Source organism: Schistocerca americana, chromosome 3 (assembly GCF_021461395.2).
Source record: "Schistocerca americana isolate TAMUIC-IGC-003095 chromosome 3, iqSchAmer2.1, whole genome shotgun sequence".
Lineage (NCBI taxonomy): Eukaryota > Metazoa > Arthropoda > Insecta > Orthoptera > Acrididae > Schistocerca > Schistocerca americana.
Window position 1 is genome coordinate 603,717,220 of NC_060121.1, and position 20,336 is coordinate 603,737,555.

The following is a 20,336-nucleotide window of genomic DNA, read 5'->3' on the forward strand; positions in this document are numbered from 1 at the left end:
AAGCAACTTTGAGACGCAGCAGCAGTTCTTGCCTCAGTTTCAAACAAGGTACGAGTTAGGCGCACTATCGCCGCTTTCTGCTTTGTACAAAGCCTTGCGTGTCAATTAAGCGACGAGTCACGCAACCTTAGTGGTCTTTCCCGTAGTTCTAGCCGGAAGGAAAGCGCGTTGCGTCACGCGCTGAAAGATAAGATTCCAGCAAAAACATTATTCATGGCCAGCTCTCGATTCTGCAACGCTCTCTGCGTTCTTCATTCCAGAGCACTTCTAACAACAGTGGTTATCATTGTCTCCATCAGACTCAAACTCAAGTGGCAGACAGCAAGAGAGGCGCTCTGCATCGCGGTGTAGCTTGCTCGCCAGGTTTCGAGAGGGTGCGTTTCTGGATGAGGTATCGAATATATTGTTTCCCCCTACTTATACCTCCCGAGGAGATCACGAATGTAAAATTAGAGAGATTAGAGCGCGCACGGAGGCTTTCAGACAGTCGTTCTTCCCGCGAACCATACGCGACTGGAACAGAAAAGGGAGGTAATGACAGTGGCACGTAAAGTGCCCTCCGCCACACACCGTTGGGTGGCTTGCGGAGTATAAATGTAGATGTAGATTTATGTAATTTTTTGGATATGAAGGACGAAGGAAAGCAAGAAGCCACATAATGAACCAATTTAAAATGAACATGTTCCCTGAACGGCAAACAAAATCGCTGGGAACTAACATGGCAAATAATGACAGAGTTAACAAATGGTTCAAATGGTTCTGAGCACTATGGGACTTAACATCTAAGGTCATCAGTCCCCTAGAACTTAGAACTACTTAAACCTAACTAACCGAAGGTCATCACACACATCCATGCCCGAGGCAGGATTCGAACCTGCGACTAGACTGCGGTTCCAGACTGTAGCGTCTAGAACCGCTCGGCCACCCCGGCCGGTGATAGAGTTAACAGAGCTCCAAACAACACTATTAATACCAGACGGAAATTTGGGAAGGACTGTATTTAGGTGTAAGCTTTTTTCCTTCCTTATAGCAGTAGCTTCAAAACTATGCCGTGAACGAGTACAGTGATAGGTCTGTTGGTGCTTAGCTGCCAGTGAAAGCTATTAGCAGTGAGTGATGCGTATATGTTTTAAACATACGCTTCTGATGTTAAAAGATAACAGAAGAGTACGAATAGGTACTGCTCGTTGAGGACTGCGATCCACTGAAAGTCAGGAGGCGGCCTTTGTCCAGCAGTGATGAAATATATGTGTGATATTTAAATGAGACTGCTGACGTACATTTTGGTTTCATGAATATTGGCTATGAACATTTAATAAACTAAATTATGCTTTAATTTACAGCTTTCAGGGAAATACGGAAGCGTCCGATCCCACCCGTCTGCTTTGACCCATGACGTCACAAATATGGCGGAAACAAAAACACACACACTTTCCACAACAAGCCTAATGACACTAACGGGACAAGCGCGGGAAATGGGGTGTTTTTGGTGGGGGGCAAACTAAATATAAACAAATTTAGACGCCTTGCGTAGCTACAACGTGTAAGTGAAGACAGCCATGCATGAATACCCACCCACCTCCCCAGGGGTCGTAACCCCTGCAACCCATAGAAGATAAAGATGCTTCAGTAGCTGGTTAGTGTTTTTTGTCTTTAAAAAAAAAAAAAATCTCACGGGATGGAACGAACAGATCAGAAAGATAAATATAATAAACTAAAACAGAAATTCGAGGAAACATAATTAAAATAAGTAATAAGTGTTTTTAAATTTTAAAAAAATCTCACGAGATAGAACGAACAGATCAGAAAAGTAAATAAAATAAGATAAAACGGAACTGGAGACAGCCACACTCAAACCAAACTCCGCGCCGTCATGACGTCACACACGACAACACCCTTACGTCACGGGTCAAAGCCGACGCGTTGGATCGGACGCTTCTGTCGACACGCTTTCAGTTAGCGATCCCCGAAATATCTTCTGGATGAATCAATAAAATTATATTGAAATACCGTTGCAAGGAAAGGTAGCAAAACCACTTGTATACGAGGAAAGTTTTCACACAAACGACTGTTTTTATAAATTTTATGCTAACGTGCCACTACCATCGGAGACATAGTTTCAACTATATAAATATTTTAGTTTACTGAAGGTAAAGCTTCGTGATAAGCATCTATTCTATTCGTGCTCATTGTGCTTAGCACAATTTATTATTTATTTCTTTGGCACACACGGCAAATTAAATATGGGAGTGATGACAAATTCTTTATTGTGGGAGGGGAATTTGCAGTGAAAAATTGTGAGAACCACCTCGCCTCAAAAAGCGAACCCTGGAACGGTGCCAGACTGCACATGAAAGCACAATGTGCCCTTGCTTGCGAGGACCTGCATTTCATAAATAACTTTCGATTAGCTGTGAATTTATTAATTATTTCACATAGCTGACGTACGTAGACAGGCGCTTGTGAGTACACTGTGAGCTCCTGCAGTACACAGTCGTTCACAGAATATCAAATATCATGTTTGCTGCTGTAAAAAACATAGAAAAAGGTGGCTCTTTTACTTCCCGAAAAAGAAATCCTTATTAAAAACTCAATACCTTTCGCAACAATTTCGTAATTGATGATACGAACTCGTAAGCCAAACACAGCTACTGGCACTCTGTTCTGCGTAACTGGAATACTGCACGTCAGTAACTGCAACCAAGAGAGGCAGGTAAATTTGGGTGCCGGAACACACAATTTGTTGACCTAGGCGATGCTGACCTTGTTGCCACCGGATGCCTGACGTAAGAAGTGCTCGTTACAAGGAAGGCAACCTTCGTAATAAATTTGGCCTCGCTTGTGTCCAGCAACGCTTTGTAGACTTCAGAACAGCTCAAGTACGTTAAGCACGCGTGCTTGGCAACGGCGGATAGAACTGAGGTTATTCTACGATGACATCACCGACGGTTTTAGCTCGCACATCACCTTTCAATGGAAAAGCATTTCCTTCTGGGATGGAGTAACCGCCACCCCTCTTTTCCTCCCTCCAAAACTACTATTATGGAGACCTCTGATCTTGTGCGCGAAAAAGAGATTGTAAAGAATAACGTGCATGTCTGGTTTATACATTGTAGGGCTCAGTAACAAGCTTATGGCTCTGAGCGCTATGGGATTTAACATCTGAGGTCATTAGTACCCCTAGAACTACTTAAACCTAACTAACCTAAGAACATCACACACCTCCATGCCCGAGGCAGGATTCGAACCTGCGACCGTAGTTCCAGACTGAAGCGCCTAGAACCGCTCGGCCGACAAGCTTATGTGACAGATTCCTAGAACAAGACACTGCTATGTAACATCATGATCTGAAGTACGCAACTGGAGTATCACAGGTAACGACAAAGCGAAGATAAGTACTTCTTGGGGATCTCAACAGAACATATTGACAAAACGAACCTTTATTTCTGAAATAAATGGACATTAGCACGGATTACGTTCAGAAGGAAATAGAAATAAGCGATACAAAAGAATAGGAACTAACAAACATTTCAGAACGAAATTCTACAGCAAAAATAAAACATCAGGAGGAATATAGTTAAGAGATGAAAGAATGGCAACACAGAAAAATGGTAGAATAATGGCAAAATTATCATACAAGACAGAAATTCAGTACTGTTCAGTGATTCAGTTGGTCGAAACTAAGATTTTAGTTCGCACACTTTGTATGTAATGTACCCTTACTAAAGGGGGTACTACTGCTGTTATGAAAGCAAGTATGATGTTTCGTTTTTATCTTCGTTTGTGCATACGCATTGTAGACGGCAATGATTCTATGAATGATACTGAATTTAAAAGATACCATTCTGCAAACTTGCTTTGTGTATATATACCTATCTTTTTTCATTATTTTAGTAATGATTTGTCGCAATTCGACGAATCAATAGTGTCATCAGTACAAAAAAAAAAAAAAAAAAAAAAAAAAAAACCCGAATCTTACTTCAAATAAACTTACGATATAAACTTCGCAGGCATGCTCCTGAACGCTTCCACTGTAAATATCGCTATTTTTAGCATATCTGAAATTTACGTGCAGATTGCAACGATTCCACTCTTCCCACGGACGTGAAAAGTTTCCTTCCATAAGCTGAAAATCACTAACGAATACAGAGCCAAACGTTCTGTTGCACAAATGCAGCTCTGTAACTTTGTTGCAAGGCATTGTACCAGGTCAGGGTATGCAAAGGACGTTGGCCTGGCTTGCTCAACTACTGCACCGGCGAGAGAAACCGGAATTATCTCCATGCCGGCTCCGTTTCTCCGTCATAAAGCACACGCCAAGTATATCACAATTCAGTTTACGAGTGAAAAACGTTCACTTCAAGCAAAATATTGACAAAGGCAACATATAGCACTACAGATGTGCCACGTTCATCGTATGCATTTAGTAGGTCATATTAAACCAACAGGGCGAGTGCAATCTTTGGTAATTTACTGCAGTCTCCCTGCGTCTACACTTTATACAAATCAAGTGGAACGTATATCATCTCGATAGGCTCGAAGAGGAAGAAGAAGAAGAAGAAGAGTAATACTTACCGGAAAAGTAGTGTTAAGAAGCTCCCAAGAAGCCGGCGTGTGGCAACTTCTGGGGTGTACGTGACAGTCATCTTTTCTCAGAAACGTCAATTATCAGCACACTACCTGAATTCACGCCTATTCAAATCACCTGCCTGACGCAAAAAAGCTAGCTAAACAATGATGAATCACAACACTATATATAACTGGAGTAGAATCCACAACAGCAGCTTACACGTCAATAATTCTGGTGTGTGTAATGCCTGCCACGAAAGACCTTTCACTTTCGCATTGCGTGCTCCCTGCAGTTTTCTTCGCGGCACTTAGTTTGCGGCTCCTACGCAGTCCACTGCCGGTGAAGAACGCCCGGCAGCCACCTGTTGGCACGCAAGTTTCGCGCGGACACACAGAAATCCTCCCGCCAGCGGGCCACACGAAATCCGGCTGGTGCAGGTCGCGGCCGACTGCAGCGCACTGCCGCTAAGTTCGCGGTTAGCCTCTGTGAGGGCGCAGCGGCTGCCCGGACACGACTTGCAGGCTAGCCGCTTACTAAGCCCTTTCCGCTCCCGGACGCTGGCCGGCTATCGAAGGACGGCACAACGGCCGTGTTGCACAACGAATTCTCGTGGGAGCACTAACGAGGAAACACGCTCGCGAACTTAATTTAAATGGCGCCGACGCAAACTCCCGCGCGCCGAAAAAAAGACTGGTGGCGGGCGTGCTCGTTCCTGTAGAAAAGGCGCGCGCTTACGTGCTGACAACGGCACTGGCGTCATTCCGTACCCGGCGATAATGGAATACAGTGCTTTTCGAATGTATTTTTTCCCCCTCAACATCGTGGTTACAAATTCTTTATGAGATAGTACGGTTTAAATATGTATATAAAATGCAGACATAAGCTATTATAAATTCCCGTTACAAACTTCTAGGACCTGTATGGGGGAGAGAGAAAATCATATTTTGAATTGGAACCCATGTCCGCAAATGTCATCCAACGACGCCACAGAGTGTCAAAGCTATAGCCGCCGACGCCTTTAAATGTATGTCTATACAGTCTGATTCCCTGATGATGTTACAAACTTTCTAGGATGATGAATAGGGATAAAGGTATCAATTTGAGGTAAGGGTTTCTGTGTCGCAAACGAACGAGTCGAAAGTTACAGGCGAAAACTGTTCTGGTACCTTTGACAGTGGAATGCATGTACTAGTACTGTTGTTGCTAGGACTGTTGCGTAGGCAACTTTCATAGGAGGTAGTACGGATAAAAAAAGGAAAAAATGTCTAGTAAACATTGACTGTAAAATGCGCACCTGAGGAGCTGTGAGCGTTTCATCTTCGCTATTGTGAAACGCATCTGCTCTATTGAACAACTACTCATAGCTGTTAAGGTATGCATTTTAGAGCCCATGTTTACTGACATTTTTTCCTTGTTTAGTAGGTCCATCTACTACATCTGAATGTTGCCTACGCTACAATCTTTGCAACAACAATACCAATACATGTATTCCACGGTCAGAGGCATTAGAATTGTTTTCGCTTATAACTTTCGACTCGTTTCTTTCCGGTACAGGAGCCCCTACCTCAAATTTACTTTTATTCTTCTCAGTAACAACTTCAGTGTCAGTCACCATTTTTCGGCTACTGGTGGTTCATAAATAATCTTGATGTACTTCTTTAAAGTGGAGTTTCCACAGATATACCAGATTTTCAACAACCATGTCGTTCATGATGGACTGCTTGCAACGCTTTGGTCCTAGGACTCAAGAAACTCATTAGCGTAGTCTGAAATAAGAATCATATGTTTACATTTTAGCGTGATTCATCGGTACATAGACAGAATTACGTACTTCATAAATGTTATCACCTATGACCAGAGTAATGAGATGGGAAAAGTACACAAACCGAGCGAGGTGGCGCAGTGGTTAGCACACTGGACACGCATTCGGTAGAGCTCAAAAGCCTTTAAGGCTCTGGCAGAATGCAATGACGGCTCACTTCTCTGACGACAGGAGCGAGAATATCCTTTTCCTGACTGCGGTCTTAACACATATTACTTGCTGTAGAGAACGGCGCGTGTGGATTATGGCGTGAGCATCTGGAACGTTAGGGTTTTTAGAAATGAGAACCGAAGACGTCGGGTAAACACTTGGAAGAGCTGTTACTCGTGCTAAAGGGGTACAAATAGAGCACCTGGCGAAGCAACAATCTGTTTGCCGAAGTCCCAAGGATAGCGCGAGAGTGCGTTAAGCGAACGTAACTCCGAAAAAAAAAAAAAAAAAAAAAAAAGCACCTCTGCCTCGTCCTTCCGCCACCAGCGTCCGGCGCACTACGTTACCTCTCCCTGCACCCTTATCACCCGGTTTGAGAGCAGAGTCCGACTAGGGCGTTTCTCGATCACCAATCCGGGTAGTGTAAACAGCGACAGGTCAGCATCACGTGCTGAGACTGTGGGCAAGCTGCGAACGAGCTTCACAGCACCTGACTCACAGCAGCGAAACCAGGATTTTCAATAAATATGTTAAAATATTCCGCCCCAGTTCCCTCCATGCAGGCCACTCCCATACATTTCTATGTTCCACAGCTCTGCTTGTAGATGTACGTCTTATGTTTATGAAGTTTAAGGATTTTTCATTTGTCGACTTCTACATTCCTGTTGACAACAAACAAACCGAGCGTCTCTAGAGCGCGCCGTGTCTTTCCAATTTTGTGAAATTAGACCGTTTCGCCTCCCGCTCAGATAGCGTGACTGGAAACTGCAGCGCTGTTGGCGTGAGAAATAGAACTCTAGGTTGGGAGTGAAATGAAAGTAATTACAGACAAGCACAGAGGTAGAGATGACCCTGCCATACGAAATACTTTCCGCCCTTGGTGGTCAACACCTACATCCCGACCGTACCTACGCAACTAACTGCAACAGCCTGCTCCACCAGCAGTATTGACGGGCCATGCCGCAGTATTGCCGGGTAATACGGCCACACTGCAGCAATGTTGATGGATGCATTATTGTGGCCACCCATTGCCAAGATGCACTATTGAAAGACGTATACAGGAACAGGAAAGGCACAAACCAGTCCGAAAACTGTGATTGGCCGATCCCTCGCATAATTTTTGGATGCGTCAGTCGTCCTCAACATACACCATCATCTCTCGCCGAAAAGTTTAGAGAGGTCACCACACTAGAAAATCTTTCAACACGTATCGCATCCATCACATCGTTATTAAAATGGTCGGCTAATTAACTGGCCTCTGATAACCTCTCATGATAAAATACACTCAATTAACATGTGGCGAACGTTGATCTCCAAAAAACACCACTTACTGGACTGTCTTCATGACTGAGGAGGAAGTTACGCGTGAGAGGACTGCGCTTCGAGCTCTTCGGCGTGGCATTGAGCAGCCTTCATCGCGTCTAATTGGCCAGTAAAAGGTGCGCCAATCTGACTTAATTGACCGCAACTTCTTGGTTATCATCTCGAGCCACTCTTCCTTTCATGGGCGCAATAGGCACTTACTCAGCAATGATATTACAGCAGACAGACACAGAACATATTGGGCCACACTGCGTACAGAACAAGGCTGCGTTAAAACATTCCTAGGTGTAACGGTTCCCATTAGAATGAAACCTTTATCTTTATAACTGGAGAAGGGCATCCTTCTGGACTTTTGACCTGTGATTCATATGCTTGATGGTTTCTTGAGCACTGTGGAAAGTAGAGCAGATAAGCAATTTGAATAAAATGGCTCTGAGCACTATGGGACTTAACTTCTGAGGTCATCAGTCCCCTAGAACTCAGAACTACTTAAACCTAACTAACCTAAGGACATCACACACAACCATGCCCGAGGCAGGATTCGAACCTGAGACGGTAGCGGTCGTGCGGTTCCAGACTGTAGCGCCTAGAACCGCTCGGCCACCCCGGCCGGCCAATTTTAATAGGTGATCACGTCCCATCTGATCCAGAACTCTCGGAATCATCTGCCACCTTGACAACTTTTCGCGCAGAACACAGAAATAATATAAATTAACAAGTTTCTTAGCATTGCCACTGTTGTTGTTGTTGTGGTCTTCAGTCCTGAGACTGGTCTGATGCAGCTCTCCATGCTACTCTATTCTGTGCTAGCTTCTTCATCTCCCAGTACCTACTGCAGCCTACATCCTTCTGAATCTGCTTAGTGTTTTCATCTCTTGGTCTCCCTCTACGATTTTTACACTCCACACTGCCCTCCAGTAGGCCTACTAAATTGGTGATCCCTTGATGCCTCAGAACATGTCCTACCAACCGATCCCTCCTTCTGGTCAAGTTGTGCCACAAACTCCTCTTCTCCCCAATTCTATTGAATACCTCCTCATTATATGATCTACCCATCTAATCTTCAGCATTCTTCTGTAGCACCACATTTCGAAAACTTCTATTCTCTTCTTGTCCAAACTAGTTATCGCTCATGTTTCACCTCCATACATGGCTACACTCCAAACAAATACTTTCAGAAACGACCTCCTGACACTTAAATCAATACTCGATGTTAAAAAATTTTTCTTCTTCAGAAACGCTTTCCTTGCCATTGCCAGTCTACATTTTATATCCTCTCTACTTCGACCATCATCAGTTAGTTTGCTCCCCAAATAGCAAAACTCCTGTACTGCTTTAAGTGTCTCATTTCCTAATCTAATTCCCACAGCATCACTCGATTTAATTCGACTACATTCCATTATCCTCGTTTCGCTTTTGTTGATGTTCATCTTATATCCTCCTTTCAAGACGCTATCCATTCCATTCAACTGCTCTTCCAAGTCCTTTGCTGTCTCTGACACAATTACAATGTCATCAGCGAACCTCAAAGTTTTTATTTCTTCTCCATGGATTTTAATACCTACTCCGAAACTTTCTTTTGTTTCCTTTACTGCTTGCTCAATATACAGATTGAATAGCATCGGGGAGAGGCTACATCCCTGTCTCACTCCATTCCCAACCACTGCTTCCCTTTCATGTCCCTCGACTCTTATAACTGTCATCTGGTTTCTGTGCAAATTGTAAATAGCCTTCGCTCCCTGTATTTTACCCCTGCCACCTTCAGAATTTGAAAGAGTATTCCAGTCAACATTGTCAAACGCTGTCTCTAAGTCTACAAATGCTAAAAATGTAGGTTTGCCTTTCCTTAATCTTTCTTCTAAGATAAGTCGTAGGGTCAGTATTGCCTCACGTGTTCCAACATTTCTACGGAATCCAAATTGATCTTCCCCGAGGTCAGCTTCTACCAGTTTTTCCATTCGTTTGTAAAGAATTCGCGTTAGTATTTTGCAGCTGTGACTTATTAAACTGATAGTTCGGTGATTTTCACATCTGTCAACACATGCTTTCTTTGGGATTGGAATTACTATATTCTTCTTGAAGTCTGAGGGAATTTCGCCTGTCTCATACGTCTTGCTCACCTATCCGCAAGTATGTTCGTTTTATAGACTCAAATGCATTTTTCTTGTTGCATTCAATATTTGTGTTCCAGACGCTTTTGTCTCTGTCTCCTCTCATCTGGTCATAGGTTAAAAGTGAAGTGACTTGCGATTTCTACCCTATCACCAAATGAGGAGGAGAGCATTTTTTCGCCCGAAAAATCTACTAAATATGCCTCAATGTAAAAGGAGAAACGCGTCTGGAAGATAAATGGAGATCAGAAACTAATAAGCATGGCACAGTTCTCTTCAAACTTGCTAAAAATTTTATTGCAACAGATATTCCACGTCTTTTAGCAAGGAATGGGTAGCGAATAAAAGGCACTCGAAACATAACTCTGGTGACTTGTATAGTATTTGTGCCTTGATAAACTCGACTAAATTCTTGATCTCCAAAACGTTCCGTAACCTTTTGCTTTTCTATTCCTGGATCTTATTTCCACGCATTCTTTTTAGATTTGAGAGTAATCCTTCTTCCATTATTTTTATTTACTTTTTTTTACCATTCACAAAATTAAGTCCGAAGCGTTATTTTTTCCCATCGCATTTGGATATATTCATCCTTTCTTTCATTTCCTTGACCAGCTGCTCGTGACCTAAACAATTAAAGACACTGTTTTCTTGCATTATTCCTCTAATCCACTGGGACCAAACACACCAACAGTTACAATTTCACTTTCTACATAATACACAATATTCTTCATAATTTCATTTCCTTCATAATACGTCTTTCGGTTTGAAAATGCAAAGTGATATTCAAATCGCTTAAAACATAAGCCTGTATTCAAAACTTCAGCAATATTTGTCTCTTCAGCTTCCTCTGGGTACGATGGCATTAACATCTGTGGAATTCTCTTCGTGGAAAAACATTTTCTCGATGATGGACACATATTTTGGCCGATTTCATATCAGTCTTCGTACTACATTTTAGCTAATCAGCCATTTCCAAATCAACTGTTGGCATACAGCTTCATATTCTATGGCCCTTTTTGGTAGAAGGGTTACAACAGACTTTGTACACAGTTAAAGGGGATACAGAATAGTTCATATTTTTAAAAACTGATCGTCTTTCACCTCATAAATTCACTGCTGATATGAAAAGCTGAAAGTCCTTAAAAGTGCAATACAAAAAAGCATATTGGAGTCGTGATGTGATTATTTAGTACAGTTCAGCACAACAATGAACCTATAACGCAACAATTCTGCTAACACATTTTGTAAATGAGGGGGGGAACAGAAATTTTATTTGCCACTAAATTAACGAACAGTATTTAAATATACCGATAAACCTTCAAAATATAAGCCAAATATTTGCTTCTTAACTGAAGTGACAGCAACATGAATGTGTTTCTGATGTACGTAAATGCACTCTTTCAGTAGTGTTTACACATAAAAATCAGAGGTGTCCTCCAACGATGGGCTACATTTGCTGCATTTGAGATTTTTTGTATTTCAGAGACTGAATTCAGTTGTAGGAAAGATCAAAAGTCTATAATTTTCCGGCGGGCAGGCACACAATACATTGACGAATTATCACGTTTCCGGTGTTTTAACTCACTTCCCCTTTGTTGTTCAAATATGGAAAACATTTCCCTGCAAATCTGAAGAAAGATTGCGCCATGGACATTACATTATTATCTTCAGTTACGTTCTTTCTGTGTTCTGCGTAAAACTTTATGTTACGATGGCAAGTTGTAGGGTCAGGAAAAGAGTTGCCAGACTAGAGTTTTTTTTTTCAGTCGTTTCCAATTCCGAACATAGTGAGCATTGTGGTACAACTCTAGTACGCATTTCAGTTCCCAGATGGAAGTGAAACTTGGCAGAAACTAAAGCAAGTCCCTTAAGTACCTAATGTACGAGGCGTAATCCGAAAGTAAGGTCCGGTCGGTCGCGAAATGGAAACCACAGTGAAAATCCGATAAAGCTTTGCATAGGTGTATTGGACAGTGTCTTTAGCATGCCCGTTGATCGCGTCACGTCTGTCTTTTCAGTTCTGAGCGCACAGAGGACGTGGAGATGCATTTCCTTTTTCATGACAGTTCTCGGCCGCACTCTGCTAGGGCAATGAGGACGCCCCTGCAGTATTTTCCTGTGGGAATTGTGTGATCGCCCTCCATACAGCCCGGACTTTGCTCCCTCAATTTTCATCTCTGCTGACATGAACTGCTCGCTATGAGGTCAATGTTTTAGCACAGGCAACGAACTGCACATCAGCGTAGAGAATGGGAGAAAAGTGCAGGCGGCTGCCCTCTACTACGAGGGTATTGGAAAGTTGGTACAACGCTACGACAAATGTCAGACGGGGTGGCGTTTATGTAGAGACGTTGCTGGAAGGTGTGGCTAACTGCTGCAAATAAAAACTTTTGATTTTCACTGTAGTTACCGTTTCGCGATCGACCGGACCTTACTTTCGGAATACTCCTCGTTCAAAATTCACCACAACTGATGACGATTGAGCATACAGTGTATAAACTGCAGATAGAGACAAAGAGTTCAGTTCAGTAAAAATATGAAAATGGATCAAGACTGCAGTTGTTCTGCAAAGATGAAGCACCTAGCATAGGATAGACTAGCGTGTGGAGCTGCATCAAATGAATCTTCAAGCTGATGACAACAACCACTACGGTGACAACAATTACTTGTAGGATACAAGGAAATATCCACATCAAGTTACAAATGTGGCGAAATTTCAGATCATTGACAGGGCTCTGGAAACAAGAAAATACCTTGTGTGTAAGTTTGCGTCGAACGACACAATGTGATACGAGTTACGGGGTCGTGACTTAGTAAGTAAAGTACCATGTGTTTCAAAATGAAAATCGGGGTTTAAGGCTTTGTAGCATTTATGAGATTCAATTTACAATTATAAATGATACATAAAATGAAACAACTTAAACAACTTTTCTTACGAGTGTTCAACGCCAGCACCATTCGCCATAAGGCACACATCGAGGCGAGTTCTTCCTAAACCTTGTCGTTGCAACAACTGCTCAATCCCGTATCGTAAGTCTGGCAGATCAGCCGGTAATGGAGGCACGTAATACAATATCCTTAAGAACCCCCGAAGGTATAATGAGCGTGGCGCCAGGCCAGATTGGGTGGACGTGGGGGCCATGCTAAAGACGTGCTGTTATTCGCACAGGGCATCTATGATCTGTGTCATCCAGCCCTTGTGGCCAATCCTGCGGTAGAGTACAACATCGTTTGAAAAATTGCGCACTGAGTTAGGCCAGTGACGCTGAGCACCATCTTGATGCCAAATAAAGAACTGTCGTTCTGCTTCTTTCAATTGAAGGAAGCGCCAGAGCTCTAGCGCGTCAAGATAAACTCCGTCCGAAGAGGCCTCGGAATGCCGGTACGGACCGACCGCCGCGTCAACCTCACAGCCCGTAGGCGTCACTGGATGCGGATGTGAAAGGGGCATGTGGTCAGCACACCCCTGCCGCCCGGAGATCCGAATGGGGGACTATTTTACCTCCGGAATATTTTACCCAAGAGGACGCCATCATCATTTTTCCATACAGTAAAGCTGCATGCCCTCCGGAAAAATTACGGCCGTAGTTTCCCCTTGCTTTCAGCCGTTCGCATTACCAGCACAGCAAGACCGTTTTGGTTAGTGTTACAAGGCCAGATCAATCATCCAGACTGTTGCCCCTGCAACTACTCAACTACTGAAAAGGCTGCTGCCCCTCTTCAGGAACCACACGTTTGTCTGGGCTCTCAACAAATACCCCTCTGTTGTGGTTGCACCTACGGTACGGCTATCTGTATCGCTGTGGCGCGCAAGCCTCCCCACCAACGGCAAGGTCCATGCATGTTTCATGTAACCATAAGTCTGGTAAAAAAAAAGTGTGTTTCGTGAACAACTCAAATTACTTCTCGAAATAGCCTCCTTTGAAGGGCACATACTTGCTCCAGTGGTCCTCCAGCTTTTTCATCCCATGGGAAAACTCCGTTCTGTCAAACTCCGCACAATACTTGTTAAACTGTAACTATTACTTCTTCATTTGACGAAAATTTCTTCCCAGCAAGCCAAAGGTTCAAATTACGGAACAGGAAAAATACTTGGGGGCTGAGTCAGAGCGGAAAAGGAACCAGTTCAAAGCCCCAGTCATGCAATTTCGCCTTTGTTATCGCTGATGTGTGGGATGGTGCGTTAACCTGGTGAAAAAGCACTTTTTTCGTGTCAAGCGTGGTCTTTTATCGAAGTTTCAAACGATGCAACAATGAAGTATAATAGGGATCAGTTATGGTTCCGTCGTTTTCCAACAAAAAACAGTAGTCATCACCTTACCAACTGAAAAAATGGTCTTTGCCTTCTTCAGTGCACTTTCTCCAGGATTTTGGCTGCCATATTGACTCTGGTGTGTCGTGATACATCCTGGTTTCATCAACAGTCACAAATCGGCGCAGAAAGTCTCATGGATTGCGATTACACATCCAGAGACATTGTGTTGAAATGCTCTGCGGGTTGCGTCTTTGGTTGACTGTGAGCAATTGTGACAATCACCTCGCAACACAGCTTCTTCATGGCCAGTTCTCCGTGCAGGATATTATGCACTCGGTCAGTTGAGATGCCTACAGTGTCAGAAATCTCACGAACTTTTATTCGGCGATCTTGTATTACCGTATCACGGGTTTTGTGAGCGGTTTCCTTTGTAGTGACCTCAACTGCATAGTCGGAGCTCCCTTCGACTTCGGTGCTCGCCCGATCACGTGTAAATGCATTAACCCATAACTACATGGTCTTCTATAATGGTGATACCACGTAAGTATACGTTTGTGACTATTACAGCGCCATCTATCACAAGGCAAAAAAAGTGGTCCAACTGAAACATTTATATTTCTTTACGTACTACACGAGTATGTAATAAAAATGGGGGGGGGGGGGGGGTTCCTACTTAAAAAAAAAACGCAGTTGATATCCGTTTGACCTATGGCAGCGCCATCTAGTGGGTCAACCATAGCGCCATCTGGTTTCCCCCTTGCAGCTAGACAAGTTTCGTTCTTTGTAGTTTTTTCGTTTGACGCTATATTTCGTGAGAGATTTGGCTCGGTCACGATCAATGGACCACCCTGTATATCGCCAGAACATCGCCATTCGTAGAGAGTTACAGGACGCTCCGCGTCTACTACCCTTTATATACTACCCGACATACTTCATAATGTTACACTACCGGGCAACTAATGACCTATTTGGTGTTTGTGCTGAAAGTATGGTGAGCACTGAGACTGACGTGGCGCCGACGGCACTATTGACATACAGCGTGCCCCATACATTTAAGCTCAAAGTTATACAGACAGTAGAGCATACAAAATTAAGAACTTTTAAATAAGAAATCAATGGCCATAATGAATATTGCGTGTGTCAAGGCGTTTCCTACGACAAATGTGTGTCAGGAAAGTGTTTATAAACGGCTTATGATTGATAACAGACACCTGCCGCTTTGACGTTGGTAGCGCTACATTGAAAAACAATACACAACCGATGCACGTCCAGGGTGTATCCACCTCGCGTTAAAACTTTACGAGGGACCGTCCACACTCTAACCTAGAAGCTTATGGTCTAACGTCTGTCGCATGGGGACATGCAAGTTAAGAAGGCGGGACGGCTGATTGATATAGCTAAAGAGGTAACAACGTTTTCGTTTCGATCGCGGGAGAAATATTAAATACTTAATGAAGGGTTTCCCAAACTGGGTGGGAAGTGAATAAATGCTCCTCGAGAAACTATTAATAACATGGTGTTTATCTTTTCGTCATTTTGACGATATTAATTGTTCTTTTAAAATTTTATTGTAATTTATGTATTATTAGATACGATTTAAAATTGAAGTAATCTCTGAATAAAACAAGTTTTCTCATTTTTAGGAATCATTAACCTTCAAAATAAGCAAAATATTCTCGAAGTGTCCCATCAGGGCAAATGTTTGGGAAGCTCTGATTTAATGCAACAACAACAACAACAACAACAACAACCTAAACAAGCTAGGTGCTAGCGTGCAATCAAACTGAATTTTCGGAGAAAAACATCTAGTTTGTGGAGGAAAGTACACAAACACGTATTAAGTAGTTTACAACTGAGTTTTCATTAATTCCTTTTACCGTACCTTGGCATTTCTGTTATTGATACATATTCTGCGGGGATCAGGCGGCAAGTAACAGAAAATGAAACTATCACCTTCCAAGCTAACACAGACCTCCGGCTACAATACAGATCAGGCTTCGTCAACTCAAAAACAAAGTGCCACCTTCAAAGCTAGCCTACATCTAGGGCTACCCTACAGATCGGTCTTTCGACCTTGAGACGAAAGCGTCAACAATATTTCAAGACATACAGTCCATAAGTACTGTAAAGATGAACAAAGCAATTCTTGGAAGCAGTAAAAGCATAAAATGTCAAGATAAATCGAGTAATAAAAATCAGAGGTGCAAATGACAAGAGATACGCCAATATGGGTCAAATGCGGAACGTGAAGGAGAGGTCGTCAAAAAAGGACGCCTAATTCGTATGTTAGTGGCATGAAGCTAACAACAATACATTGGCTATCAAATTATACGCTGCCATCTGCTACTTCCAACATGACACGGAGGCGTGTTGCCAACTGAAATCTGCTTTACACCGCAGAAAGCATAGCCCGTGGACGACGGTTTGTACAGTTTAGATCTGTTTACAGTAAATGACTGGTGCAGAAGACGTAGCAACACAAAAAATTGCACGCGTGTATTTAATGTACGGGGAAGCACGATAAGTGCTTGAAAAGTGGAACTAATTTGTAGAGAAAATTTCCGCAATAATTGCCACACTAACTGGAAAGAAACCTAGCGCCACGGACAGAAATTCAACGAGAAACTGGATCATTCAAAAGGCACAGAGTTTTTCCCGAGGATGTTAACAAATAATTGTTCGAGCAGTAGAAGCTCAGACGGTGTTAGATCGTGTGGGAGAAGATCCATCAATAAGCATCTGTCAACCTAGCCATGAGATTCAGTGTTGACAGAAAACTAGATTGGGGTATTAGTGATGCAGCAGTTACGTCATCAACAATGCCTGAAACCTTCGATAACAAAGTATTTTGAATGAATGTGTTTTGTTATAATGCATGCAGTGATAATGGTGGTCGCCAGTTTGAGCTCTTACTGTGAGCATAAGTCGCTTTGGAGTTAAAGTAGTTAAAAAGTGTCAAATAAAAAAATATATTTATTTCTCACCACTGTTTCCTTATCTCAAAAACTCATTTTAGGATCCTCTGCCGAGTGTGTAACTTCGATCCTAAGGGTTTGGGGCAGCACGTGGACGAAGACATTGCTTGGAAGAAAACTTTGATTTAAACGACGCCGACGCGTATTTCCGTGAGAGAAACAAAAGACTGCCGCCGGGTCTGTTCTGCCCGGCGATAGGTGCGTGCAGTGCGTTTATAGCAACCTCAAGCAAGTGACGTACGTTTGTAGCCGACGAGGACAGCTGCTGGATGCTAACCAACGACTGTTGAAGCAAAATTCCCGTACATTGGCAGTGGCATTTTATAAGACTGCATTCACACGTGCGAATAAATAAGAAGCAGTAAAATATCTGTACAATATCTTTAACTACAATTCACAGGCCACTTTATGGTGTGTAGCGGAGGGCACTTTGTGTACCACTCACTTTTTCTAGTTCTACTCGCGAATAGTTCGCGGGAAGGACGACCGCTGGTTTGCCTCTTTATGCCGTCTCGAATACCTGATTTTAACTTAACATTTCGCGAGATGTATGTACGAGGAAGCAATATATTTTGTTGACTCTCCTAGGAACGTACGCTCCCGGAACTTCAACAGTAAACCACATCGTGATGCAGAATGCCTCTCTTGCAGTAACTGCCATTGGAATTGGTTGATGACCTCTGCGACGCCTTCGTGCATTGTAAATGAATCTGTAACGAAACGTACTGCTCTTCTTTGGCTCTTCTCGATTCCCGCCATCAATCCTATTTGGTACGACACTGACGAGCACTATTTAAGAATCGCTCGAACGCGGATTCTGGAAGCTACCTCCTTCGTGGGTGGACTACCCTTCCTGAGTATTCCTCCAGTGAATATCAATTGGCATTTATTTTTCCTAAGATTCCTTTTATGTGGTCATTCACTTCAGCCGGCCGCTGTGACCGAGCGTTTCTAGGCCATTCAGTCCGGACATGTGCTGCAGCTGCGATCGCAGGTTCGATCCTGCCTCGGGCATGGATGTGTGTGATGTCCTTAGGTTAGTTAGGTTTAAGTAGTTCTAAGTTCTAGGGGACTGATGACCTCAGATATTAAGTCCCATAGTGCTTAGAGCCATATGAACCATTTTGGTCATTCACTTCAAATCGCACCGTGCTTATACTACCCGACCACGATGTTATTGCAATTGGTCTCCATAGGCCGTTATCGAAAACACGCGGTGGGGCTGCAGTAAAGAAGTACAGTGGTGACTGAGGAAAACGCATTGCACTGTGAATGATTTCAAGACAGTTGTGCATATACTATCAAGTGGTTCAGTGTGTCTTCGTGAAATATCACGACAAAACTCACGATAAGCCGACCGAAGCGCCCTCACGCTCACTGTGGTCGACTAACATTCCCAGATATGTCATCGATGTGACTGCATCCAGTAACTGTTCTGCAGTGTGATATCACACAACGCCAGGAACGTTACAGAGCTGGAAATAGGGCTCTAGAAAACGGATAAGCGTGCTGGTACACAAATTAACTTTACAAAAATAAAGCTAATGGCAACTGATAAACCATTTCAGTGTGTAAAATTTACTCACTTGGGAGAGACTGTGTCATCCAATACCAGTCGGAGTTGTAAACTGATGTGTGAATATAGATCACTCGTAAAAGAGACGACTGTTTGTGGTTTCACATAATGGGCGAGATATCGCTATGCCCAAAGACAAACAGAATCTTAATTACTGATCAGTCCTTTGTCTAAATGCAAAAACAGCAAAACAAAATCAGAGTGACGTGGAGGTCATCGACACGAAATACGCTAAACTGACATCTTACAGCAAGGACAGGGAAATGGAATACCGTACTGACCCACACTAATGCAATGCAACTGCAAGGCTTCACGTGTCACGAGAAGAATAGTTGGTTGACGGACGATAGGGGGAAATGGCGAAGAAGATGGTGAAACGAGATGAGAACAGTGGAGAACCATCTCGGCTAATGACAGTGTGTGAGGAGGAGCAGGGAAAGCAACGGCGAAATTCATTTGCCCAACGGCGCGCCATTTACAACCTAAGGAAGACATGTCATGAGTTATTAAGTAAAAGATCGGAAATGCTGATTCCTTTGTTCGTTGCATAGTTTTTTACGTTGTCGCCCAAAAGCAAATCGATCACAGTTTTAATATAAAACTGCACCTTATAGCGTCCCCAGTGCCAAATTTTTATCATGTAGCCGTAAAATAATAATTTCTCTGTGTAGGTTTAGATTGCAAAGAAATAATTTATGACAGAATGATCTAAAGAGACGACAAGATACGCTCTTTTGTTAATTTTTTAGTCGACTTCACTTCTTCTCTTGTCTTTATTGTGTACGTACAACATCTTGCGAGTGCTGGCAAATGTAAGCATATTTGTATGAGTTAAGCATATAATATACCGATTTAATATTATTGTGCACTTTTAATTTGTAAGAGGTGATCCCGATTTCATGTTCGCCTTCCTTGAATTAACCTGCATTCAAGTAATTTACAGCTCAACAATCGCAGCGGCCGATGCAGCCAACGACGCCATTACGTGACGATATTAACTTATGAAAAATTAGCGGAAGCGGAAAACTCGCCCGCTATTAGCATAATATTAATTTTTCTCCACAGCCGCACGAAGTTGCAGAAATACTTAGCTTTAAGATTCTTATTTTCAGTACCATAGCCGAGACCCAGAGCCAGGACTCTGACTACAATACAATGGTTAATGGAGGTAAGAAAAATATTCTCGCGCGTGTGTGGGCCGCAATTGTAATTAGTAACTAAAGATCTTTTGCTTTAAAGTGAACTGACTAGCCGAGGAAATTAATATGAAAAGTTTATTACATTGTTCAACTTAAATATCATTTTTATTAAGGCCCACCACGTAAGTCGGCAACAATCAAAAAATAATAATAACAATAATAATATATATATTAAATTACGACGGCCGACGGACGCCTGAACCTACCGAAGCAAAGCATTTAAGTTTCACAAGTTGCGACATGGACATCAATAGAACAATGATCCAGAAAGAGGAGGATAATTATTTTTTTAATTTTCTTCTATGATCACAAAATTGTTAAGTACTTAGACTACAGGTTTCGGTCTGCGGTGACC

At 42.8% G+C, this 20,336-nt stretch overlaps 1 protein-coding gene across 2 annotated transcripts in view; it reads right to left on the reverse strand.

Annotated features, from left to right (window-relative positions):
- The window catches only part of LOC124605392 (bestrophin-2-like), a 454,561-nt gene that overhangs the window by 391,216 nt on the left and 43,009 nt on the right, over window positions 1-20,336 (reverse strand). Inside the window, exon 1 of one of the 2 annotated variants that reach the window (XM_047137035.1) lies at window positions 4,576-5,051. The exons of the other annotated variant lie outside the window; for it this stretch is intronic. Within the exon in view, the coding sequence (XP_046992991.1) occupies window positions 4,576-4,646 (71 nt within the window). The 5' untranslated portion in view covers window positions 4,647-5,051. Of the gene's footprint in view, window positions 1-4,575; window positions 5,052-20,336 lie in introns of those variants that run through there. 2 annotated transcript variants of the gene reach the window in all.